Genomic DNA, 25466 nt, shown 5'->3' with positions numbered 1-25466 from the left:
ATGGCTGCCGCAGCCTCAGTATCGGTTTACTTTGTGTGCTGGGGGGATAATACTGTGGCCACATCAGCAAGCGTGTTCGGAAGCAGGCAGGTGGGATCACCATTTCATCAGTCAAAAGGCTGACCATAGTGGTGCCATTGGCTAAAGGCTCGAGGGCCAAAGGTCGCCACTGGCACTGCATGAGGCCCCTTTGCTATTGGGGTCACCATGGTGAGTGAAGTTGCCCCAGTAGCAGGTCATGCTGTCGGCAAGTGCCGGTTCCTGGCTGGCGAGGGTGAGGAGACTGCTGGTGCTTCATGGGAAGGGCAGCTTGGAGCCTTGGCCCACATGGTTGGAGCAACCTGTCAGTAACCTTAACTGGCTTTTAACTTCGCAGTTGACCCTGCTGCTAAACAGTGCATTTAAATTAGTTGAAGGGAGGTCAGTTGTGGAGAAGGAAACAGGACTGAGATGGAGGAATAGCAGGCCTGCCACCAGGAGAGAAGCGATGGTGCCTTTCAACATGTCACAAGTGGCAGCGGTGTGCCCTGTGGGTGACATAGCAGTGAGGATGGCCTTGTTGCTTTGCAAGGGCAGTATAGATCTGCTCTGAGATCGGCTCTGCTGGGCACAGCACAGCAGGGTTACCTCTGCAGCAAAGTTCTGATGTACAGGATGTTCCTGTGCAGCTTAACTCCATAGCAGGTAACCCAGTGCCAGCCCATCCACCACAGTGGAGCCACAGGTGGGGATTTCAAGTGCAACATATGACATTACTGGGGCAGTGGAGAGCTCCACCCATCCATTATCTAAACGCAGTGCTTCACTGTGCTGCCCTACACTTGAAACTTGTAGCTTTTATTTTACGGACTGCTTGCAAATGAGCTGGACAGTTCCACGAGGAAAAGTGTTACAGAGATTTTTAAAAGGTACAGGCACACAGGCACAAGAATGTATGAAAGGTTACAAATGAGAGGAGATCACTTGGCCCCTGTTTGCTGTTTGTTTCCTCATTTGCTAATTGACCACTAAAACTCATCCAGCTCTTGCGTGTGGAATCCCAGGAGCTGCCTTCAGCAGCACAGCAGGGCAGCTGCTCTGAGCCCTGAGCTTTTGTCCCCAGCAGCCTTCAGATTCCTTCGTGGTGGGATGGGTTCCTTGATCTTGTCAGGTCTGCAGCCCGATGAGGGGGTCAGCTTTGGAGCACTGCCTGCTGAAACAGTGCACAATCGGGTGGAGCCCCACACACTCGCCCCTGTGCCCTGTCCAAGCAGCATGGCCCAGGGGTGGACTGGGAATAAGAGTCTTCTCCCAGATTCCTCACCTGCTCTGGCCCTGAGATTAAGGTTGTCTCGCAGCACCCTGGAGGCTGGAATTTCATACATCATACAATGACTTGCAGGGCAAGGGGTCCTAGGTCGGGTTCCAGTTAGAGGCTAGGCGTAGGGTATCTCAAAAAGGCAGTCTTGAGTGTCTGGTTTGAATTCCATTCACTGGGCCCTGAGCAGCCCACTCAACAGATCAGCCAGGATGATCCACTGAAGCCAGAGCCTGGAGGCGGCTTTTGCCTTTGCTTTGCTCATGTTGCTGCCACTGCAGCTGCTGAGCCTCTTTATATACGACAGCTCATAACCCCTATCTGTGACCAGACCACAGCAGGGCCTTGGTTTTCAGAGCTTTACACAAGAGTCCTCTAAGCAGCTTATAGCTCATCCCAAACTCCCACCTGGCTTTGAGCCAGTGAGGCCATGTGCAAAGCTAGTGTAAGAAATAGAGTTTTATAGTCTCTGCAGAGCCACTTGGGTGGATGGGTTATGATATACACTATCTTTAAATGTCCTAAGAGACAAGTAGAACTCTATGTACACAAGCAGGTAAGCTGAACACCGGAAGAAGGCTCCACAGCCGAAACGTTGTTTTTCCTCTATTTTCAGCATGGAATAAAATCTTTGCTCGCTCCTCTATGTACACAAGTATTATATGTACTACAGTGTTTTCTTATTTTTATCATAATTATTGTATATATTTTGACACCCGTGATTTTGTTTTCATTGGATGCTAAAGAAGAACGAAAAAAAAAACGGACGACTAGTGTAAGTGCACAGCCCGAGCGATACGCGGTCGTGTTTCATCCATGCACCTTTAAATACATGTAGTTGGTGTTGATCACCTCTAGGTGGCGGTACAGGTAAATTGCAATACTTTTGCCTTGAAAGAGCTGCTCTTGTACCCTCTTAGCTGCGCTTTGATACCCCACTGGCCCTTGTTACACGTCTTGCGATGCTGATTTGGGAATTGTTTGTTTCTATGTGGGCAGGTAACCGTAGTGGTTGTGCGACAGTACTTAGTCGGTGTTTTCAAATCCGGCACGAAATTTATAAGCAATTAATAATAAGCAATTTTCGGCAAAGCTTTGAAAGATCCACTCAGATACACTGCAGTTAGGTGAAGAATTAGCATTCTCGGTGCAGTTTATGATCAATTTGAGTTTTTCAGGAGAGATGGAACGCTTGACCGTACTATAATGGCGTTTTTGACGCGCTGCTCGAAGGACCAGGAGACGCTCTGGCTGTTGTGGGATATCGTTGTTCCTGTTTGACGCTATATGATAGGTGGGTTATAGTTGATACGGTGACGTTAGCACGACCCGAGCGTTTGGAGCAGTATGAGGAAGTGCTTGGATAGTGAGGAGGGTCAGAGAGAGAGAGAGGATTTGGGTCAGCGAGCGAGTTTGCACAGAGACCGACGAAACAAACCGACGTTTGTGCAACGTTGAGGCGCGGCTCCGGGCTTCTCCTTGGGTACGCTGCGCAGGGGTGGGGCTCCCCGCTAAAGGTACAAGTGTAAGGGACTGAAACCGAGGTTGGGACGACGAGCAATCAATACGGATAGTTTTTTTTTCTCTGCTCTCTCTCCGTATCTGTTCGATCCTCTGATTCTCGGTCTCTTTTCTCCCGATCGTCACTCTACTCATCTTTTCTCCTGTGTCTGTCCCGAGCGAGTGGTAGAAGTAGAGGGAACTGCGCTTCGTCAGAGCACAAGATGAATATACCGACAGGGAGTGAAATCGGGAGGTTCAGCGCCGAGAAAAGCCCGTTGCCCGCTTGCAACGGGGAGCCGCATCTGTGTCCCCCGAGTGTGTCTAATTCACGCGTGTAACTGACACTCCCGCTGAGGGTGAAACCGCATGAAGACGCCCGAGTCCTTGAGTGCTTGGAGCTGCCGATCTGCCGGTCTTAGTTGGTGTATCTGCGCACGGAGGGCCTGCCCAGGTGTTGTCTCGCGCTCTAACCTCTCCCTCTCTGCCCCGACACACGCTGGTTTCTAATAATAGATGACACACGCTAATGTGTCACCTTATTTATACCTGAGCCGTTTCCAGGAAGTACCTTTACAGTAAGTGCGCCAAACAGTCTGGAAAACAGCCTCCCTGAAGAGATCCGGGCAGCAGTTATAGAAAACGCGTCACTTTCGATTTAGCGTTCAAACTCGCCGCGGCCACGGTCTTTGTCTATGGTCATCACTTTAGGGCAGCAGCCCCTGAACGTGAGTACCTACGGAAATTCCTAACGTTATGCCGTGTTCACTGTTTTAATGCTGGCTGAGGGAAAATCCTGGCTCGGTGTCTGTGAGGACGAACGATTCCGCTTCGGAACTGAAGTAGTCGTTCAGTTCCGATGAAATCCAAGCGCGCCGGGCGGCCAGCCTGGTCCTCGAGAGCAGGGGTCCCGTAGGTCTCGGGTCACCCGAAATCAGGAGTTTGTCAAGACCTGGACTCCGGAGCTCTGCTCGCTTTATAAGTGAATTGTGTCAGCTCAGTTCGGAGTTGAGGGTGTGGGGAGCTTGATTTTAAGACACTGACTTTGACTGAACGAACCAGGTGCTTACGTTAGGATAATGAAATTGCTTCACGTTTTTGGAATCGGCTGGTATGGGAGTGACCTTCGACCAGGCCCAGGGCTGGTACTCGGGGCATCCACTCTACGATTCTGCCTTTTACTGACCTAGAAACCTGAACTGAATAGCCTTTTCTTTAGAACTCTGTAGAGCTGCAGCAATTTAGTAACCACTCTCTTAATTAACAGCTTCTTGCTAGGAGGAATAAGCTTTGAAGTTTGGGAAATACGCGGCGATCTAGCTGTTGCGTAGTTGTGGTCTAGCTCTATCTGTTGGCCTGAAAAGCCAGGTGAGCCGCAGAGCTGGGTGTGGCCAGTGCCCTGGCTGATGCCTGTGAGTGAGTGTCATCAGGGAGAGTGGACAAGGTGACCCCAGGAACCTGTGTGTGACCTTGACATGACACACCGAAGAGTTCAGCCTGACTCCCAGGTGTAGCCACAATGCCCTGTTACTGGTTATTCCACATTGCTAACTTGCCTCGCTGGTCTTGTTAGCATCAGCTTATGCCATTAAAATGCTGTAAGAGATCCTCTAGATTGTCTACAGTCCAGTGACGTGAGTTTTGGGTGCTTTGGGAAATCAGTCACTGTCAAACAGCAGTGTGCAGCTGTGATTGCGTCTGTCCTGTCCTCAGGGGTCTCCCTCTCTCTGCAGGAGATTCCGGTCGCTTCTGATTGGGTGAGATATGGCCACAGGGGGTGGAGAGGACCCCTGGAAGCCCAGTCAGAATGAAGACAGCCGTGAGAGCCCGTCCCCAGAAACAGGTGAGTACCACTGTGTCTCTTGTGGGGAAAGAAAGCTCAGACCTGCATGCTTCTCAAGGCCGTGACAGAGCTGGTGACACTTTATCTAACACTACTGTTGTCTGCTATATAAGAGCCCATAAAATGCTGCCTCAGGAGTTCAAGGCACTGTTTTAGGGTTATAAAATCTGTGCTGCATAGTAACACAACCCACCTTTTAAACTTAAAATGGTGAGTTACAGCCACTTTGGTGAAAGTAGTCTGGGGTTGAGTCCTGGAAGCTGGGCTGGCAGCGCAGGCCGCCTTCAGACGAGCCCTGTGGGGAGAGAGCCAGACGCTGGCGACTGGGAAGCGGGTGTTCGTGATTTGTGATGCCGGCAGGCCGGCGGCGCACTCGAGACAGCACTTCAGACACAAGGGCCGTGTGGCGCAGAGAGTGAGTCACTGAGAAAGAAGTAAACAAGCTGAATGGAGTGAGTCAGCAGATCGCCAGCCCTGTGGTTTCCTGGGCACAGACTCGCGCAGGTGTGTGCTGTGCTGAGTCACAGTGGGGGCGGGTAGGAGTGCGAACTGAGCTCAGCCTCAGCCTGAACTGGAAACCCTTCTCTGGATGTGAGGCTTAAGAGAACTTCCTTTATCGGACTGCCCGCATGAGGGACTGGGACTGGTTTCCCGCTGACCCCTGGTGGCCTCTGTGATGATATTTTTATGAGAAACTGTGAGTCTGTGTTGAAACCAGGGAGAGGTGGTTTGTGGTTGAGCTGTTTGTGTCCGTGTTCCAGCGGCTCGACAGTTTCATGATCAGAGATCCACGGAGCGCTCCCCTGAAAGAACTCTTCCCTTGAGCAACTGTGACTTCAGGCCAGTCTTGGGCACCATTATAGACACACAGCTGGTGGCCTGGTCTTCCCACATCGTGCAGGGTCTGATGTCCGTGTTCGTGTTGTGGGAGTGTGTGTGCTATATTTTAGGCCCGGGCCCTGTGTAGCTGTGCAGTGTCACAGGTATCTGACCCTCAGGCCTCGCTGCCAGCGATCTGCGCGGTGCTGGTTTATGGCAGGGCTGGGCTTGTCACAGAGTCCAGGTTGCAGCACGCGCTCTTGGGGCGTTTCCCCTCCTCACGGCGGCATGGCGTTTTTGGGGGGGGCTCAGCTATGATGGGATTCCCAGCCCAGACATTCACTGAGATGGGGGGGGGGGCAGTGGGATGTGTGCTGGGGGGCTCTGTCTGCTGCCCCTCTGGCTGGGAAAGGTGGGGAGGTAGTGGGCAGTGACAGGCTTCATTGTTGCCTGGTGCCACATTCCTGGCACCTCTTAACAGATTCAGCAAAAATAACCTTCGGTTTTAGTGACAATAGCCTGATGGATGCTAAACCGCCCCCCGATCAATTTGTACAAAGGCAAATGTGTAGAACAGTTCGTTCAGAGCACGGTACCAAAGCAGACAGTATCAGAAGTTCTGTAGTTTAAAGAAATCGCGTTGTGATGATGATGTTTAAATCCCTCTTGCCTCTGGTTACTGCTGCCTCCTCTCTTTACGTACAAGAAGGCGGCTCTGCAGCTGAGGCCGTAAGAACAGTCCAGATCTAAGTGGGTTTTAAAGGAGGGCACAGGGCTGGGTTTCTGGCCCCGGCACATTCGTAAATTGCATTTCCCTCTCCGTCTCAGAGGAGACTGTGGTGCAGGAGACGGAGGAGGTCTTCTGCAGCTACGTCTACTACCGGTACAACCAGGAGCGGGAGCAGGATGGAGACAAGCTGCCCAGGGACCCTGAGATCATGGCACTGCACCTCAACAGCACTAGGTAGGATGCGCGTCCGGGTTCGACTGGGCTTGGCGATATGGTTAGAGACTGGGGTGGATGAGGCTGGCGGGGAGGGAGAGGCTCAGTCAGATGTCCTGGGCTGCTGAATTCATGGAAGAAGCATGCTTTCCTGAACGGGTGAAAGACCTTTTCTCCCTCTAACTCCCTCTTCACAGCACCATGTCTCGAGTTGGGCAGCAGCTGGCCATCATTGGCGATGACATCAACAGGCGCTATGACCTCAGCTTCACTAGCATGCTGTCCCATCTGGCCCTCACGCCCGAGAATGCCTACAACTACTTCTGCAAGATTGCCAAGAGGTACAGTCTGCCCCCTGCTGGCCAGGACCTGCTGTTGCACATGCTTGTGGCCTGGGTGCATCTGTTTTGATGGGCTGGTCATCTGCTCATTGTGGACTATTTCCTGTGGGACTGGGGTCGACTTATGCAAAGATCCCCACAGTTGTAGCAAATTCCATGTCACGAGGGTTATCAGTGTAATACCTCAGGTTTTGTCTGAGGACAAATTGGGAAATTGTGTACCATGAAAACAAGGGGCTCTCTCATTGAGAATTTTATGCTTGTTACAGTTTAAAAAGCCTTACAGAATGAGGTGGCTTGATTGGAAATGTGCTGCAGCTTCTTTGTGTTTTTCTGTAGGCAGAGGCTTCGTGTTGCACGGCCTTGTGGGAGTCTAGAGTCATGCGCTGGGGGTTGGCACTGGTGTCCTTTGTCCCCAGGGGTGCAGGAGAGCCGCAGGGCCTCCTAGGAGCATGACTGGTGACGGCACCTGCCCGAGCGCATGTTGAGCTCTGTACTGTCCAGCAGGGCTCTGATCCTGGGTCAGGCCCCCAGTCCTTGCGGAAGGGAGGGCTCTCTCGCACTCTCGCGACACAGCCAGATGTCTTATTAAAGGAATTCATGATCAAATCATTTGTAAGAAATCTGTGAAAAGAGTGCCAGTAGCAGTGTTGTACGCATGTTGCCTGCGCAGTACAGCTGCTGTGCATGGAGCTGTTCACATGTTCTTTCATCAGGCTGTTGCGCTGTTTACCTGCTCAGCTTTTGCAGTCTCGGACGTGTCGGAGTCGTTGGGTGCCCCCCAGGTGCCCTTGTGACCCTTGACCTCAGGGTATCCGTGCTGCAGTTTTGCTCTTCCGCCTGCTGGTTTTACCGTGCTCTCGCCATGTGCCCAGCTCTTCCCTGGGCTCTGAGGTTTTGCCACGCTTTGCGTTCCTGTGCCCCTCCCTGCTTCTTCCTGTCATGCTGGTGTGCTTTCCTGCACTAACGGGGCACTCTTACAGAGGGGCATGGCAGTCACATTTGGACAGGGGGCTGACAGGACGGGCCCTTCTCTCTCTCTCTCGGTGTCTAATGTGTGTCCTCTCTCCTCTCTGTCTCTTGTCTTCCCCCTCACTGCTGTAGCAGGGATAAGATCCCAGGTAATTACCTCGTCTGGCTCTATGTACGAGTCCGTGTTTCTGGAGCTGTGTGAGTGTTGAGTATCCTGTAGGTATGGAGAGTGACTGGTGTCCCAGCCCCTCCAGTGCAGCTGTGCAGGAGCAGAATAGCTGCTTGATCTCCAGGCAGAGTCGGGCCCCAAGCTGTGCTGCAGGGGCTGAGACAACAGAATTTAGGTCCTTTCCCTGGTCTCTTCTTCATGGTGCCTGTATGTTCACAGCCTTCAGTGTGCTTCATCATGCCCCCTGGACTGGCTGTGTGCCTGGCTCCAGTCCTAAAGGAGGTCATTGAAGCTGTTAGTACCACCTCCCTTCATAGTGCCAGTCTGGCTGTTATCAGTTAAGATCACAGGTCTGTGTAGTTATGGGGACTGTGAATGAAGTGTCACCCATTGTTAGCTGTGTAGGTAGCTGCAGCTCTGGTTTCACTAGCAGCTGTTACTACATTGGCCTGTGTTATATTGAGAGAATAGCCGCCAGGTAAATTGTACAGATTCCACCTGCATGAGCAGATAAAGCTGGTTCGAGTCACTGTGTTCTCCCTCCCTCTCTCCACAGCCTGTTTGACTCTGGAATAAACTGGGGTCGTGTGATCGCCCTGCTGAGCTTCGGGTACCGCATGGCACTGCACGTCTTCCAGCAGGGCATGACGGGCTTCCTGAGCCGCATCGCCCGCTTCATCAGCGACTTCCTGCTGCGGCACCAGATCGCTCAGTGGATCGCACAGCAAGGAGGCTGGGTGAGTGTGGATCTGGAGTGACAGTACAAACTGGCACTGCGGCTCCCTAGCACACTCTCACTGACAGTGATGCACTGTGACACTGACACTGGGACACACTGTCTCTGTGACACATATGTGCCATCACTAGGACTCTTAACGCACTCTTTCTGTGACTTTCTAATGCTCTGACACTGGTGCACTGATGCTGGAACTCTGATGCACTACATGCTGTCACTGTGCTGGCTCTGTGGCTCTCTGATGCTCTGGCACTGGGACTCTGACACGCTGACGGTATCTCTCACGCCCTCCCCCAGGTGGCTGCGCTGGAGCTGGACAATGTCTATGTGAAGTACATGCTGGCTCTGCTGGCAGTCATCCTCCTTGGTCAGTTCATCGTCCGACGATTCTTCAGCTCCTGACGGGAGTTGGAGGTTGGAGCTGGACTCTTGCCACATGTGACGCCCAGACCTTTGACCTCTGACCCCTGGGACCAGGCTAGGGACTGCCGCTGTGCGCAGGGACTGACACTTCCGTAGAGGGAGAGATCGAGGGATCCAGAGAGAGGGGGATTAGCAGGAGAGAGAGGGTAGAGGTAAAGTCAGATGGAGGGATAAACTGTGGGGGAAAAACACTATTTACTTGGCATTATAGAAACAGTTCTGTCTTCATTAGAGATCAGGGAGCAAGGGATATTTTTTATAAACGTGGAAAATGAAACCGTAACAGCTGCATTCGCTACCCCTACCCTCTCTCCCTCAGTCCCTCTCTCCACTCTTGCATGCCAAGAACCAGTGCATTTGTTTCAGGGGACTATAAAACAAATCAGGGATAAATGTCAGGATAGGTTAGTTTTATCTATTTTTATTTCGATTTGTCACATGAATACTTGATGCTACCGGCTTGCCTCGCTTCCAGAATCTCCCTGTTCCACGGAGAACAACACCTATCCCTTTCCGCCATGAGAATCTGTAAACTGATTCACTGCTTCTGTGACCCCGCTATATGTGACCGCTGCCCGGCTGCGGACGGCCTCCCACTGGGCTTGAGGTCATCATGGCCATCCCAGCAGCCAGTCCCCTTGAACCCTGGGCACCCCAAGTCCGGATTGACGTGCCCCCTCAACCACTGCAGGACACAGTGAGGGGTCTGGTTGCCCAGGAGTACTGCTGTGGAACGGAATCACAGGTACTCTAAAACTAAACCGGCACATTGCCAAACCCCTGTGTCCCTCTGCACTGTACATTTCACTTCCTTTCACCTCGACAGAGTCGCCAGCTCGCCACCTGACTCACCGCGCCTCCTAGCGGCTGGGCAGCAGTGTGACCGGAAGGAATCTTTTATGCAGGAATGTCTGTTTACTTCAGAATTTATCATCTTTATGCCATTTATACTACCAGTTTTAAACCTATAACGTTTCTATGGAGTCTGCCTGTGGAGGAGTTCTGAAGAGGAACTTCAGAACTCATTTTTGAGTACTTCATTGTCGAGTGTGATGTAAAATGCACAAAAATAACGATTATGAAATGCAAGATGATGATTTTTTTTTAAACTTCATCAACACAAAACAAGACTTTGTTTTGCGGTGGTGTTTAATGAGTTATTCAGGATACAGTGGTAATGAGGACACAGATATCAGATGGAGGTTTCAGGGCCTCTGGGTTTCCGTGCTGCAGTAAGAATGCAGTGCAGAGAGGGGCGCTGTGCTTTGCTGTTCTCTCTGGCCTCTTGTCTCTCGAGTTTCTTCGACAGAGCAAAGACCCGAACAGCTCGCCCTCTCCTTCTGCATTCGGTCCAGATCTCCAGCCCAGAGTTGCTCCCACGGGGCCTGGTGCTGTGTTCCTGTTACTTTTCTTCTAGACCTTTTCCTCAAGATGGAATCACTCCAGTCTGGATCAGGGATCTCCCCACTTTGTGCCTCCGTTCGTCTTGTGTGTCTTCGGAGAGTGCTGGAGGCTGTTTTTATTGTATTTTACACCCGGTAAAGGGTTGAATTTCAGTTCCATGTCTTGGTTCAGGAGAATCATGCGTGTCGGACGTGGTGCAGGCAGTGTTAGAGAGCTGTCGCGGCTGGTTCCTGTCCCGAGAGGAGGAGAACAGAGTTCTGCACACCAGCTGTTTAGATACTGTAAGCTAAAGAGAATCAGGGCTTTGGAGTCTTGTCGCTGAGAAGGCAGTGGCAGAGAGACTGGGCTCTAACAGCACTGATTTTAAAACAATTTTGCACAGTTGAGTAAAGAAATAACTAGTATTTTATATTAATATTGTTAAATGAATATCATGGATATTGTTTTTTTAAAGTTTGGTGAAATCGAGCTGAGTGTCGTTGAGAGTCTTTTTGAGTTTCTTTGGAGCTAATGCAGGGCGGCTGAAAAGTACAGTCCTGGCTGCTGCAGCTATTCAGACAGCAGCCCTGTGCATCGCCAGCACAGCTGGGCCAACAGGGCTACCCGTTACACGCCTGGAGGCTTAATGATGCCAGTAAGTAAAACCGCACATCAGCGATGGCAATAATCCCTTTTGTTAAAGAAGGGAGAAACTGTGAATATGCGCTGTGGAAAGAAAGAACAGCACAAAAGGGACAGATTTGTGTGATGTAGCAATGCCTGGCACCTCTAGCAGTGCAGAATTTCCCACACAGGGTGGACATCTTGTCCTTATTCTTTCCAGCACAAGAAGCCACTGACAGCGTCTTCCTTTTCAAAATGTGATTGAAAACGGTTTAAAACTGATTTTTTTTTTGTTTACCTTGAATGAATGCCTTTGTGAGCTTTCGGGCAACTGCATGTGTAACTTTTTTCTTGAATATTAAAACAAAATTTGCCATACTGTTGTTGATAGTGTGGTGTTTATAGTACCAGACACCTTGGAGTCTGTCATGAGGCTGAAGTCTTCTGTCTGTTCTAGCCTGGTTCACTCGGATTAGTCTCCTCACTGCAGGTTAAAGGCTGTGTCTGTTAAGACTCTGTAAAGAAAACCTGATCCCAATTAAAAATGAGAATGTTTGATATCAGAGTCCTTTATTTCTGAGGTGTTTTGTTTAAGTCACATTTTATAAACCAAATGTTTTATTTATGAGTCCTGCTCCCAGATTAGGAGTTGTTTGAACACCCATGAGACTGAAATGTAATATTGTGGTCACTTCTGAATCCAAATATCCGGTGGTGATCAAATTCAGATGCAGATACTAAGGAAGTTTTTTTTAGCTTTTTTTCTCCTACTTGGATTGGAGGTTGTACAGGTACCAATGTTGTGTGCACGTTGTGTGCAGGTGACCTCCTCAGTATTGTAACTCAATCTTTTGTAGAGGGTGGGATTTTTTAGTTTCTCAACTGAGTGGTTGAGGGATAACCACAGTGCACTGCCTCCTTAACTTCTGCTACTCTGATTTGTCATCCTCCATGATAACACTTCCTGAAAAACTGGAAGCTTTTAAAAAGAAATTATGCAAAAAATACAACTTCCAAGGTCATATACATGTAGATATTGCAACATGTAAATACAAATACAACATCAAGTGAACAAAGCAGAACAACAAATCAGTTATCAGAACCTTATTAACAAAGATTACAGTAGGGGGTCACATTAAATAATGTACTTGTGTGCTAAGAGGTTTCTGTAAACTGGTTTGCTGAGGGGATTTTTAGGTTTTTTAAAAGAATGTATGTACATCTTAAATTTGTAGTTTTTTTGAAGCACAAAGAACTTTTACGCACTCTACCCTTATGTACTGTATGTAAACTTCAGCCAATATTAGAATGACATTTACTTTAAATGAACTTCTTGGTTTTTATTCAGAACTCCTAAACAATATATAATTAAAACTTAAATACAAATTCTATTATTTAACCAAGGACAGACTGCCAGAAAGCTGCTGTGTAGAGATAAGATCACTTTGTTGGCCATATACAATTTCTTGCATTAGGAATTTCTTTTCACATACCCCAGCTTGCTCTCCATCAGACACACAGGTGGGGAGAGGGACGCTTGGGGTCAGCCAGCACCCCTGTAGCATTTGGGGTTAAGGGCCTTCCTCAGGGGCCCAATGGAGTAGGATTCCTCTGCAGGCTGTGGGATTTGAATCGGAACCTTCCAGCCACAGGTGCAGATCCTGAGCCACAGAGCCACCGCTCCACCCTCCGATGATAAACGTGAGAAACAAAATGTTAGTTTGTTTCAAGTGTTACAATGAAAGTTAAACCTTTTCTCAGGAGTTCCCTAGAACATGTTTTAAGTATTTTAAAATGAATCTCTTTAATTTTGGGTGGAGTGGGAAGCAGGGGCGTAGCCAGAAATTGATTTTTGGGTGGGCCTGTGCAAAAGTAGGTTAGCCGGGCTCTAACTGACCGTCCTGGCAGCACAGGGGCACCCCTCTTATTTACAATGCAATCCTCGAGCGGTATAATCAAACAGCAGAATGAGCGGAACCTTATATATACATACCGTCTCTCTCTCACACACACAGGTTAAGCAACAATTACTGTCTAGAGAGTCGGCAAATTACCGTTCAAATGACGGCTAGTTTGCAAAGGTCTCTCATATGAGGAGTTTGTCTTTAGCTAAAGAAAAGCTGCAAGAGCTCATTTTCACTTGTTGCTTGCTTCGTATGCCTGCTTTTAGATTGTTCAGTAGTTTTACAAGTTACTCTGTAAGTTTATATTTTATTGCAAAAAACAATGAACACAACGCAAAACGCAAGATTCAAAATCCGTCCGAAATACTGTATTTAAAATACTGTAACGTATACGGCCATCAGGGTGTGTTAAGAGCCAGAGCGGTGATGTCGCCGCCCTTCCCTGTGATAGCAGGACTACAGCTAGTAAGCTGTAGAGAGATCTCTCTTTGCCTCACCGGGCTGGGTCCCTGTTGAGTGACGCGGGTGTCCCGGGTTCGAGCCCCCGACGGTGGGGGGCCGACCTAATGCGGCAAGGGCGCCCGCCAGAACCCCGTTGCGTTACAATACCATGTAGGGTTTTCCTTGAGCTCCGTGAAGTTGGCTCCCCTACAGACAATAGAAACGATGAAACACCGACCTCATTCGTTAGTGCTACGTTTGTGCCGTTGAAAGTAGCGTTTGTCCTGCTTTCGTTTCCGAGATATAGCGCCCTGTTTTTTCGGGGTTGTGACGAGCACTGAGCCCCCCTGCAATGTCGTAGGGAAACCAAACCGGTCTCATTCGTTAGTGCTGCGTTTGTGCTGCTTTCGTTCCCGACATATAGCGCCTTGTTTTCCGGTGATCACGTGACCATGCACGGTGACTTTGACCTCCAGTGACCCCGTCTGCCGAGTTCAGGCGTCTGTTACCGGTGCGGGATAACAGTTCTGCAATTGTATTCCTCTGTTTGCCCGGATGGGGGCCGGGATTTAATATCAGTGTCTTCTGTGCGTTTGTGTGAGCAGGAAAATTAAATTAGTCACGAATATCACATACCCTAATCTGAGTTGTGGGTGTAGTCTCAAAAAGCGAACACTAGCAAACAATTGCATATTCTTAATACTTCGTAGTGGCGTGTTTTTTTTTTTAAATCAGAGATTGAGATCAGTTTCTCAATGTCCCCTTCTCAGATAAACACGCGCACCAAGGGACGTGTTAAGATTAAACCCGTCAGTCGAGCCACGTGTTCAAAAACGCTTGAATCTGCAACTTTACAAACAACAAGATACATAGATATATAGGTGATGGATGTTCTTCTTGGTCCAAATACTGTAGCCCCGGTTAACCGTGTGTGCTGTATGAGCACGCTGGATATACAGTATCCATTGGTTTCCAATTACTAATCAATCTAAGAGAAGTCGCACTGAGTTCAAAACTGAATAGCACACAAAGAATGTGTGTGACATGCTATCAGCGCGTTCACGATTCCGATAGCATGTCACGATAGGAGTGCGCGCATCACGGTCACATGGCAATACCTATTGCGACTGGGCATCACTGTCGCGACATTAAGTCCATATATTGCGATATGACATACCCCGAAAAAACGCCCCGCCCCCATGTCGCGACATGGAGCCTGCATATTGCGATATGGCTACCCCCGACAAAATCCCCACCCCCATGTCACGACATGAAAGGCCCTATATCGCGATATGACATGCCCAGCCAAAACGCCCACCCCCCATGTCGCGACATGGAGTCCATATATCACGATATGACAAAGACTTTTACACCCATGTCACGACATGAAGCCCCTAAATTGCGATATGACATACTCTGACAAAATGCTCCGCCCCCCATGTCACGACATGGAGTCCATATATCGCGACACGTCCTAGCTGGGTATATAATGTCCTGATATGAGACCTTTGTTGCCACAGCGGTGCCAGGCTGGCAGGGAAGCAAGGCGCCAGTCGCAATATACACTGCCGCGATTTACATGGGGTCCCTATCATGATATGCAGTGGAGGTCTTATCGCGATGGTATCCCACAGTTACGCGTTGGACAACAGCGTGTCATGTGCCTTAGAAAATAAAACCCAAAGATCTTACAATCACGGTGATTTTACTTGCATTATAACCACGGGTTTATGTCATAGATGGTTAACGTGTTGGCATGCGTCATGCCTTAGTATTATTCACAACTCAGGAGGCTCATATGTTTATGGATATTGATATTGAAGCGCTAAACTGTATCAGAGCGCTTGAACTCGGCAGACGGGGTCACTGGAGGTCAAAGTCACCGTGCATGGTCACGTGATCACCAGAAAAACAAGGCGCTATATCTCGGGAACGAAAGCGGCACAAATGCAGCACTAACGAATGGGGTGGGTTTCATCGTTTGTGCTGTCTGTAGGGGGGCGCAACTTCACGAAGCCTTTACCTTGACTTTAAATATCCAGTGGACTTGAGCATAACATACCATACGTGCGTGCACGTTCTTCTGGATTTCAGAGGCTGGAGTAAATGCATCGCCCCAAGGGTCATATCATGTGAGGCGCCTTGAGAATAAAAACTAAATATTAAGTTCTGAAGATCATGTTTGATACTTCGTGATGCTTTTAAACTTGTATGAAACACACGAAAGTAGTATTCTATTTTCGATGCCAAAAGACACCTAATTTGACTTCCCACAAGACTTAACACTGAATTGTTACAGTCGCAATACAGTGCTAACCAATTCATCGTACTTTTAATTGCAATAATTGTCTGCTAATAAAAGCGTCAAATACATACTGTAATATGTGTGTGCGTCAGCAGTGAAACTGCATGTTGATTGGTGGAGGGCAGAGCGGGAATAACGGTTGTCAGGGTAACAGGCTAATGTGAATGTAGGAGCTAACGGGTTCGGAGTTACGAGTTAAAATTAAGTTTGTTCGAGTGGCACATCGTCGTCCTGGGTTGTTAATTTCTACACTATATGTGTACAAGAAACAAGATACATACTTTGGAAGTATTTTAGCTCTGTAAACTGCAGGGTATTTAGACGCGATCGGAATCGTTTTTCCCTACGGGATTAATAAAGTATTATCTATCTAGTTATCTGTAAAATGCACACTCGCATTTATCGGTCAGTATTATCTTAATGTTATTCATGCATTCCAAAACTTGTCATTTGTTTACAGGAGAAATTTTAGAACCTCTCCGTGCTTAACTCCTACAGGCCGAGCATGTACCGTGCTGCTACAAGCAAACGCGTGCTCTTGCGTTACAGAAACACTTGTATTACGGAAGCCAGGCTGTTCTCCCTAAAACCCAAGATGCCTGTAGCATCTCATGTGTCTTTATTTGTTTCGGGACTGGTCTGAGTATCTACAGGCGGCTTTTTGAAAAACCTAGATATATGCATTTGTTTTGCCATGTTGGCTAATAAATAAAAACCTAGCGCTAGATAGTCTGGCGAGTGTCTGACGACAGCGATAGACAATTAGGCTACGGCTACGCATGCACCGCCGCACTATATTTACATAATTTTCTTAGTGGTCACAAAAGATACGGCAAGCTAAAAGCAAATCGCATACGATGAAAACAATCAAACACGTAGCATTGAAAAGCAAATCATGGAACGCAAACAAGGGGGAAAAAAATCTTAAATTACTTTGGACCGACTCGGTAGGATCAATCAGTGTGGGCCTGCGCCTGGGCCCACCCGTGACTACGCCCCTGGTGGGAAGAGTGACATTCTGTTCTAGCAGTAAAAATCCTGTTAACGCCCGAAGCCGTCTTTTACTGCCCCCTCTGGTTTACTCCCCACCGTGCAAGGCTCCTGCCTCCGTCTGCAGCTGGGGAGCTGACCCCAGCCCCCCCAATCCCCAGTCCCGCTTCACACACGCATAAAAATGAAAATACATACATGTTTAGATATTTTAATAAAGCGACACGCAAAACTCTAATTGTAACTTGAGATGAAATCCAAAGTTAGTCGGAGAGCAGATGCTTTATTCAGAACCGGAGGCCTGTCCCGCACTAACAACGTCATTGGCCCTCAGTTGCAAGATAAATTAGTGCGGCATAACTAAACTATCTTGGGGAAAAAGTTAGCCGGACAGATTAAAGACAGATTTCTGGGTGCGAGAAAAGAACAAGGAAGCAGAAGAGGGGGGAGGGGCTGCAAATGTGTCACTTAAAGGGTCTTTGGAAAGGTTCTGGCAAGGTTCGTGGTAAAAACCAGGAGCGAAGAAGAAACGGACACGGGTGGTGATCTGGACCACTACAAGGATGCTGTCATTGAGACACCTGAAGGTACCGATAGCATTAGCAACAACGACTATTAGTAGTTGTGTTCAGTTCTTTGTGTCTGTTTGCACAGACCAGTTAGGTAGTTATTTTATCACCTCAACGCTTCTCCCTGCCGCCACCACTACACACAAGAACCCTCCCCCCGGGCCGGGCCGGGCCACAACATTACTAAAGGTCAGTTCTTATTTTGATCATTCCCCGTGAAAGTGGTATTGACGTTGATATAACGCTGTAAAATTACAGGAAATGCATTTGTTTTTCTTTAGTGCTGTTAAATTTTAATGCCGTTTTCTTTTATTCACGGCACTAGGATGCCGTTTAGGAAGGAGAAATCGTTCGAGTATCAGGTTTTTGTACTGCCAAGTTTTAAGATGGGCAATGACCATCCCTGACCACAAGGTGGCAATGTTGTTTAATAAAGGACTGAATCATAGTAAACTAGATGATCTCGAGAACCACAAACCTCTTCAGAATAATAATCGCTGGTTTGAAGAGTATTGGAGACGCAGAGACGATATTGGAGACGGTCGTCTCCCCTGTAATGCATTGCGCGCCCTCTGGTGGCTAAATGTGCTGTTTGCAGAGCTCCTGTGGGTCATGTGCTCAGAAGCCAGTTTTCACTGCAGTGATAAAGCGGGCGTTGGAAAACAGTTTATACAATTGATACGTTTTACGAAACACTCGTATCTGCGTTGAGTCATACTATATTACATGCAATTACATTAAAACTAAAGATGCAAGAATAAACACAGTCTTTAGCTTGACTGTTTTTTAAACATATTTGAACGCTAGTGCTGACACGACGCGCCTTGCTTCCTGTAACCAATTAACGAGCTTTAATCGTGGTCTCGCGCCTTCGGTGTGGACTTCGAACCGCGTCGTCTTCGGGAAAAAGAGAAACGTTTGCTCCTTGTGTCTCCTTTCGTAACTCCTGCAACCCTCCCCGCCCCCAGAATGACGGCGCTGTGGTCCCTCCCAGTCCGGGATGTTGTTACACAAGCCCGGGGCAGGCTGGGACAGACGGACAGGGAGCAGTGGTTAGCTGTACGGCGCTGCATTGCTCGGGAGGTAAGACTGATCTCGGCAGCCGTCTCGCTGTAAGACCCCTGGGTTTCGTACATAAGATCTGAAAACTGCTCTAACAGGGTGGCTGTGCTGTCGCTGTGCGGTAACTATTTGTGCGGTTTTTGGTAGTCTGGTGTCAGTGCCAAACACCGGGGTCGTGTCTCTGGCACCCGAGGGGCGTGTACGTGAGTGTCTCGCGAGGGCGTTCAGACTGCCAGAGTTCAAATATCTTAATTTTCCTTAAGCAAAGCCACCATGAGGCATAATGACCTTAAAACCATCAGAAGTTGTCCTTTGTCTTTTTTTAACAAACCAAGGGAATGAGCGCAGGCGTTAGTTTCCGGCGCCTTGAAATCAACAGCAGGTGAATTTGCAGATACTCCGTAACTGTGAGCCTTTGAGGGTCATTATTCTGTGAAAACTGGATTTTTCCATATCTTTCCTAGTACAAACGAGTTGTTTTGTTTTCAGTAGTGAAGCCAGTTCGAAAGTGCAGTTTCCGCTAATTTGACACTGTTCCCATAAATCTTTTGACTGAATGTGCTTAGTTTATGTACCAGTTTGTTAGCACACAGTTATGGATCTGAGTGATAACACCCGGTCTCCTCTCTGTCCCTGTCACTGTCCCCTAGCCATGTGGTTACAGGCTTTGGGGTTCACTGGCCTGCCCCATTTGGGGGGTCTGGTTGGCGCACTTTTCACCCGGAAAGCGGTGCCCACCTGGTACGAGACTCTGAAAAAGCCGTCCTGGCGCCCCCCAAACAAGGCATTCCCTGTGGTGTGGACGGCGCTGTACACGGGCATGGGGTGAGTACTGCAGTGTGGACAGGGGTGTGGGGAGAGTACCGCAGTGTGGACAGGGGTGTGGGGAGAGTACCGCAGTGTGGACAGGGGTGTGGGGAGAGTACTGCAGTGTGGACAGGGGTGTGGGGAGAGTACTGCAGTGTGGACAGGGGTGAGGGGAGAGTACTGCAGTGTGGACTCTTGCACAGGGGCGAGGGGAGAGTACTGCAGTGTGGACAGGGGCGAGGGGAGAGTACTGCAGTGTGGACAGGGGTGTGGGGAGAGTACTGCAGTGTGGACAGGGGTGTGGGGAGAGTACTGCAGTGTGGACAGGGGTGTGGGGAGAGTACTGCAGTGTGGACAGGGGCGAGGGGTGAGTACTGCAGTGTGGACAGGGGCGAGGGGAGAGTACTGCAGTGTGGACAGGGGTGTGGGGAGAGTACTGCAGTGTGGACAGGGGTGTGGGGAGAGTACTGCAGTGTGGACAGGGGTGTGGGGAGAGTACTGCAGTGTGGACAGGGGCGAGGGGTGAGTACTGCAGTGTGGACAGGGGCGAGGGGAGAGTACTGCAGTGTGGACAAGGCCGAGGGGTGAGTACCGCAGTGTGGACAGGGGTGTGGGGAGAGTACTGCAGTGTGGACAGGGGTGTGGGGAGAGTACCGCAGTGTGGACAGGGGCGAGGGGAGAGTACTGCAGTGTGGACAGGGGTGTGGGGAGAGTACTGCAGTGTGGACAGGGGCGAGGGGTGAGTACTGCAGTGTGGACAGGGGTGTGGGGAGAGTACCGCAGTGTGGACAGGGGCGAGGGGAGAGTACTGCAGTGTGGACAGGGGTGTGGGGAGAGTACTGCAGTGTGGACAGGGGCGAGGGGTGAGTACTGCAGTGTGGAGAGGGGCGAGGGGTGAGTACTGCAGTGTGGACTCTTGCACAGGGGCGAGGGGAGAGTACTGCAGTGTGGACAGGGTTGAGGGTGAGTACTGCGGGGGTGTGGACTCCTGCACAGGGGCGTGGACTGACTACTGCAGTGTGGACTCCTGCACAGGGGCGTGGGGAGAGTACTGCAGTGTGGACAGGGTTGAGGGTGAGTACTGCGGGGGTGCCTCAGCAGAGAGGTGCCTGGTGCAGGAGTTCAGAATCAGCCCACAGCTGCCTTTCCACTCAGAGCAACTCTTTTTTTCAAAAGATGGTACCAAGATCGACCTCTTCATGTAACAACATCTGTTTCTGTCTTCCTCCCGTATTCCTCTCCACTCCCCTCCCTCTCCCAGGTACGGCTCTTACCTGGTGTGGCGAGACCTGGGCGGCTTCACAGAAGATGCTCTGGTTCCGCTCGGCCTGTATGGGGCACAGCTCGCATTGAACTGGGCCTGGACGCCCATCTTCTTCGGGGCACACAAACTGAAGCTGGTACAGTATGGCTTCCACTAACAGTGACCATAGCAGTGCAGCTCCATACCGTGACTCTTGTGCCTCGCTCGTCTTGAGTGTGTTTTCTGCATTACATAGAAAAAACTGAAAACTGCAGGTCGTGCTGAATCGGCGTGTGTGATTCTATGAAGAAGGCAAGCACCGATCGTGTTCCTCTCTGTCTCAGTCTTCCCCAGATCTCCTCCTCTATCACTTCCTCTTTTTGTCTCTCTGTTTCCTGTACTGTCAGCCCTCGGATAAATTAACCAGTGGGGAAAGGGGAGTCCGTTATTGCAGAATGTCCATTAAATCAGGAATGACGTTTTTTTCAGCCCCAGAACACACTATAAGTTAAATATATATACATACTGTATACTGGATATATTTTCAAGATCTATTGATTTATTCTTTAGCATAGCATCAACAAAGTCATGGACAATTATTCCTGTGCCTTTTTTCTCATAAAGATACAAGCTCGTTATTTCATGAAAATGAACATTTCGTAAATATTCTGTATAAAATTCACTAAAGCATATGAAACGGAAACAACACCCTTTGTAGGTTAATCGTCAACCCCTAAAGGGCACCATTGATATTCCTGAATTTGAAATCTATGTAGTATTTATTTTACCTCCTTTTCCCACAGCTTTTTTTTTTGCATACTGTTAGTATGTTAGTGTATTTGTGTGTTTTAAAAAAAACTATTATGAGCAGTTTGCCGATCCCCCTGTCTCAGGCAGGGTTAGTTCCGCGACAATGCCGATGTTTCCGAGCCCTGCCTCTTCTCCGCTGCGCCCGTGCTCCGAGTGGCCGAGCAGAGGGGCGCTGTGTCAGCGGCCGCTGTGCCATGTGTCTCCCCTGCAGGCCCTGATCGAGGTCGTGCTGCTGACGGGCACGGCGGGCGCCACCGCGCTGTCCTGGTACCCCGTCAACAAGACGGCGGCGTTGCTCATGGTGCCCTACCTCATGTGGCTCTGCCTGGCCACTGGCCTCAGCTACTGCATCTGGAGGGACAACCCCGACAAGCAGGACTGAAAAAGGGGTGTCCGAGCCCCTCCCTGCGCGATGGAGGAGGCTTCTGGGAAGTGCCTGCGTCACCTGTGCCAGGGCTGCACAGCGGCAACAGAGGGTCGTCTTCTCCCTCTCTCATTTTGTATGTACTTTTGGAGTTAATAAAATAGTTTGAGATTAATGTTAGTCTTGTCAGTGAGTATTTCTGTCCTTGATGTGTTGTTTTAACTGTCTGAGCTTTTGTCAGGAACCGTGTGCTCTCACAGGTGTACGATGGTTTAAACCTCTCGCCTATATCCCGCGGTGCTCGCTCAGCGGTGGTGGTCTTCAGCCGAACGGCCGCAGGGGCAGAGGGAGTTGCCTCCTGGGAGCGTTTCCACAAGCTCCAGTCCAGGCTTTCATTCCAGCTGGGTTTACCTGATGCGTGTGGCATGTGACACAGCAGGGCGTGTGGCGAGACTGTTAGATTGTGGCTGGAAAGAAAGTCTGGACGGAGGCTGGCCCGGAGCCGAGACCCAGTGCTCTTGAGTGGGGGCAGTTGATCCGGTCTCTTCCACCTCGCTCCAGCGCACGTCTTTGGCCCAGCTGACCCACAGCAGGGTCCGTGAGGTCATTGAGAGTCAATCACACCTGCAGCCCTGGTCCTGGAAAGTCCTGTGAGCTTTATTCCACCAAGCTCAGTTCCTCACAGTTGACCCAGTGGAAGACGTGAAGCTCCATTTGCAGGCTTTAATCTGGGGGTGACTTCACGCTCAAAAAGCCAGAGAGGTCAGGACCTGACTGAACCACGCTGACCCAGCCTCCTGCGTGATCTCACGAGTGACAGGCGTGTCGACACTGTGGGGGAGTGTGCGACTGCGTAGAGGGTAAGTGGGGTGCCTGGCTGTGCCTGTTGGCTCTTGGAGGAAGGGCGGGGTGCAGTCTGGGCTCTTATCAGCCTGCCTCAGAGAGGGAGGGGCTGTTGCCATTTACTGCTCCTTATCAGACAGCACAGAGCAGTGCTGGAGCTCCAGCAGGGGTCCAGACATGTGATAAGTGAAGGGTGTCAGGCTCCAGCAGGACCACAGAGCGTCCAATTTAGTTTAAAATACCTGGTCTAATTCACAGGACAAACTTAATCCAAACTCCATCCAAGGTCAAAGGCATTCTGCTACTATGCTGCAAGTACACACATCAAACACTGATTCTTAAGTGTAGGGCAAAGAAACTAGTGATACTTTATTTAAATGTGATGTTTAATTTTTAAAAAATGGCATTACAGTATACACTCATCCGCACGCTACAGTATGTACAGGAGCTGTGTGAGGTCGGGGTTACTCCTTTGCACCCTCTTCTGGCGACTTGGAGGAAAAGCGCGCCATTAATTTCTTCCACATCCCTTTCTTTGCATCTTCCATTTGCTGCAAACTGTCTGCAGAGAGAGGACAGATCTGTCAGCCCAGAATCAGGATTCCTCCGCACTTCAGACGAACTGAGGATGCAAGGACGCGAGGACAGCGCTCTCTGGCTGGAGGCTCTGTGACTAATCTTTCCCATGTTTTTTTAAAAGGGGTCTGAGTAAGTCACCTTTTACAAGATAATAATAATAATAATTGCTTACACTTATATAGCGCTTTTCTGGACCCTCCACTCAAAGCGCTTTACAGGTAATGGGACTCCCCTCCACCACCACCAGTGTGCAGCCCCACCTGGATGATGCGACGGCAGCCATAGTGCGCCAGAACGCTCACCACACATCAGCTATCAGTGGGGAGGAGAGCAGAGTAATGAAGGCAATTCATAGATGGGGATTATTAGGAGGCCATGATAAGGACCAATGGGAAATTTGTCCAGGACACCAGAGTTAAACCCCTACTCTTTTAGAGAAACACCCTGGGATTTTTAATGACCACAGAGAGTCAGGACCTCGGTTTTACATCTCATCCGAAGGACGGCGCTACTATACTGGGGCATTAGGACCCACATGGACTGCAGGGTGAGGGCCCCCTGCTGGCGCCACTAACACCTCTTCCAGCAGCAACCTTAGTTTTTCCCAGGAGGTCTCCCATCCAGGTACTGACCAGGCTCACACCTGCTTAGCTTCAGTGGGCTGCCAGTTGTGAGTTGCAGAGTGATATGGCTGCTGGCAAAGATGAGTGTGTGAAGAAATTACTCCTGTTTTTGAATTCTGTACCTTGGTTTATGTTCTAAAATGTAAATAAAACACTGATGCGTGTCGTACATCTGGACTACGAACAACAGTAGTAGTAGTACATCTGTAAAGAAACAATTGTAACCAACCACAATTCACCCAAAACACTAAAAAAAGTGTTTAGTGTTCGACGTAGGGCCTGTCTTGTACAAGCGCAGAGACTCGGTTTATCAGTGCCGCAGGGCTAGACCAGAGGGGCTCAAGGGCGCGCGTACCTGTAGCCAGAACCATCCTGCACTCCTCCACCGTCACGCCCGTGAAGCTCGTGTCCTGCGCCCGAGGGAACTGCGCGACCAGGCAGCGCCGGTTACCAGGTGAACCGGAAACCGGAGATATAAAAAAGACATATAAGATATCATAAAGTAAGGTTTTACTTCTCTATAATTTATCGAGTACTGAAGTGGAGAATGGGTTCAATATTTGTCATTTTATTTATATTTAAAAAATGTTTAAATTCTCTAGACAACGTTCAGGAAACTATAAGCTACTTACCTTCTGTTTATAAAAATTAGTATTGATACGAGCTAAACTCTCGTACATCTGATCACACTTCTCTGCATCTGCGATCTGAAAGTAAGAAATCCAGCATAGTTAATTCAATTACTGTGAAATTTAAAATCTATAACAAAAACCTGAATTTAAACTATCGGATATTATTGTTTCTTCTTTTTGAACGTCAGTAATGTCACAGACCACGATTAATACCCATCCTATACATTTACTTGATGTAAATTTAATTGAACGAGTCCACGAACGCTGACGAATCTGCAGATATGAACGAGAAACTAGTTACGACATGACGAATCTGCTGCGGAGAGAAATGAGATACACAACTGATTTGTAGGTTTGTGTTTGTAAAGGTCGACCATTGAATCTCATTTGAATTCCGTTTCAAGTGCACTTCACACCAAAGCCTCCAAATGCTTTAACGAAAACCCGGCGAATCATTTACAGTTTTCAGTATAGTATACTTCACAGACTAAGAAATCTCACACTTTAACAGTTTAGCCTGTATAAACAAATAGCATGCGTTTGAAGTTAGGCTTAAAAGAAGTCGCGGTAAACACTAAAACCGTAGTGAAATGGAGACCGCCGTCATAAGTGTTCTTGCTGTTTAGGTCTGTGTACGAAGGTTCGGACACTCTTCACCACGTAATAATCCTACAATTTGTAGGATTACGGCACGATTGACACCCTCCTCTCCCCCGCTTCACTGTTCGCATAACGCCGCTGGAGCTTCGGTCACTTCCCTTGCCCGCTCACCTGAGTGCTTTCCCCCTCCCGGAAGGCCAGGGCCACCTTCTGCCGCAGAAAGGTGCCCAGGTCCCGGCCCTTCTTGGTCTCGTCTTTCGGCCACTCTTCACACAGCCGGAGGAAGCGGCGGTACCGAGTAGCAGACATGTTCGCTGTCACGGACACGCGCGGCCGGGGGAGGGAGCTGTTTGGTAACAGCGAGCTTATGAAACACTGGAACAAGTAATGTTATTCCATGCTGAAAAAAAAGAAGAAAGAAAACAACGTCTCGGCCGTGGAGCCTTATGAAACACTGGCTCTTTACGTGTCAAGAGAGCTGTGGTCCGCGGGGGGCTTTAAGCTGATTTTATGCTGATTTCACGTTATTCTTTAAATAAAAAAATAAAAACATTGTTTTACACAGACATCTAGCTTTCCGCGGAGCTGCGGAAATTAGTTTGAAAACCCCTGGTCTTCAAGGGCTCGAATAATTGGCGGTTTTA

The 25466-nt window shown here is 49.1% G+C and overlaps 3 protein-coding genes across 7 annotated transcripts; 2 read left to right on the top strand and 1 right to left on the bottom strand.

The window, feature by feature from the left end:
• Positions 1-2253: 2253 nt before the first annotated feature.
• LOC148658895 (bcl-2 homologous antagonist/killer-like) lies at positions 2254-11608 on the top strand. 5 transcript variants are annotated; one of them, XM_088640659.1, is made up of 6 exons: positions 2254-2591; positions 4531-4640; positions 6288-6423; positions 6600-6743; positions 8441-8621; positions 8918-11608. In XM_088640659.1, the coding sequence occupies exons 2-6, from the start codon at positions 4562-4564 to the stop codon at positions 9020-9022; spliced, it is 645 nt and encodes a 214-aa protein (XP_088496785.1). In that variant the 5' UTR covers positions 2254-2591; positions 4531-4561; the 3' UTR covers positions 9023-11608. The 5 variants fall into 5 exon arrangements, with proteins under 5 accessions (XP_088496785.1, XP_088496782.1, XP_088496784.1 ...); XM_088640656.1 differs by lacking the exon at positions 2254-2591 and adding an exon at positions 2614-2814; XM_088640658.1 differs by lacking the exon at positions 2254-2591 and adding an exon at positions 2615-2780.
• Positions 11609-18215: 6607 nt separating this feature from the next.
• On the top strand, positions 18216-21720 carry tspo (translocator protein). The gene is made up of 4 exons (XM_088640648.1): positions 18216-18342; positions 18972-19146; positions 20390-20528; positions 21393-21720. The coding sequence occupies exons 2-4, from the start codon at positions 18974-18976 to the stop codon at positions 21561-21563; spliced, it is 483 nt and encodes a 160-aa protein (XP_088496774.1). The 5' UTR covers positions 18216-18342; positions 18972-18973; the 3' UTR covers positions 21564-21720.
• A 1036-nt stretch (positions 21721-22756) lies between these two features.
• Positions 22757-25189, bottom strand: uqcc2 (ubiquinol-cytochrome c reductase complex assembly factor 2). The gene is made up of 4 exons (XM_088640649.1): positions 24994-25189; positions 24223-24297; positions 23946-24015; positions 22757-22950 (listed from the first exon to the last, which is right to left on the bottom strand). The coding sequence occupies exons 1-4, from the start codon at positions 25129-25131 to the stop codon at positions 22853-22855; spliced, it is 381 nt and encodes a 126-aa protein (XP_088496775.1). The 5' UTR covers positions 25132-25189; the 3' UTR covers positions 22757-22852.
• Positions 25190-25466: the final 277 nt, after the last annotated feature.

The sequence above is a fragment of the Lepisosteus platostomus genome, chromosome 7 (assembly GCF_059453375.1).
Source record: "Lepisosteus platostomus isolate fLepPlt1 chromosome 7, fLepPlt1.hap1, whole genome shotgun sequence".
NCBI classification, from domain to species: domain Eukaryota; kingdom Metazoa; phylum Chordata; class Actinopteri; order Semionotiformes; family Lepisosteidae; genus Lepisosteus; species Lepisosteus platostomus.
The sequence above is the reverse complement of the archived record's forward strand: the minus strand, read 5'-3'. Positions and strand labels throughout refer to the sequence as shown.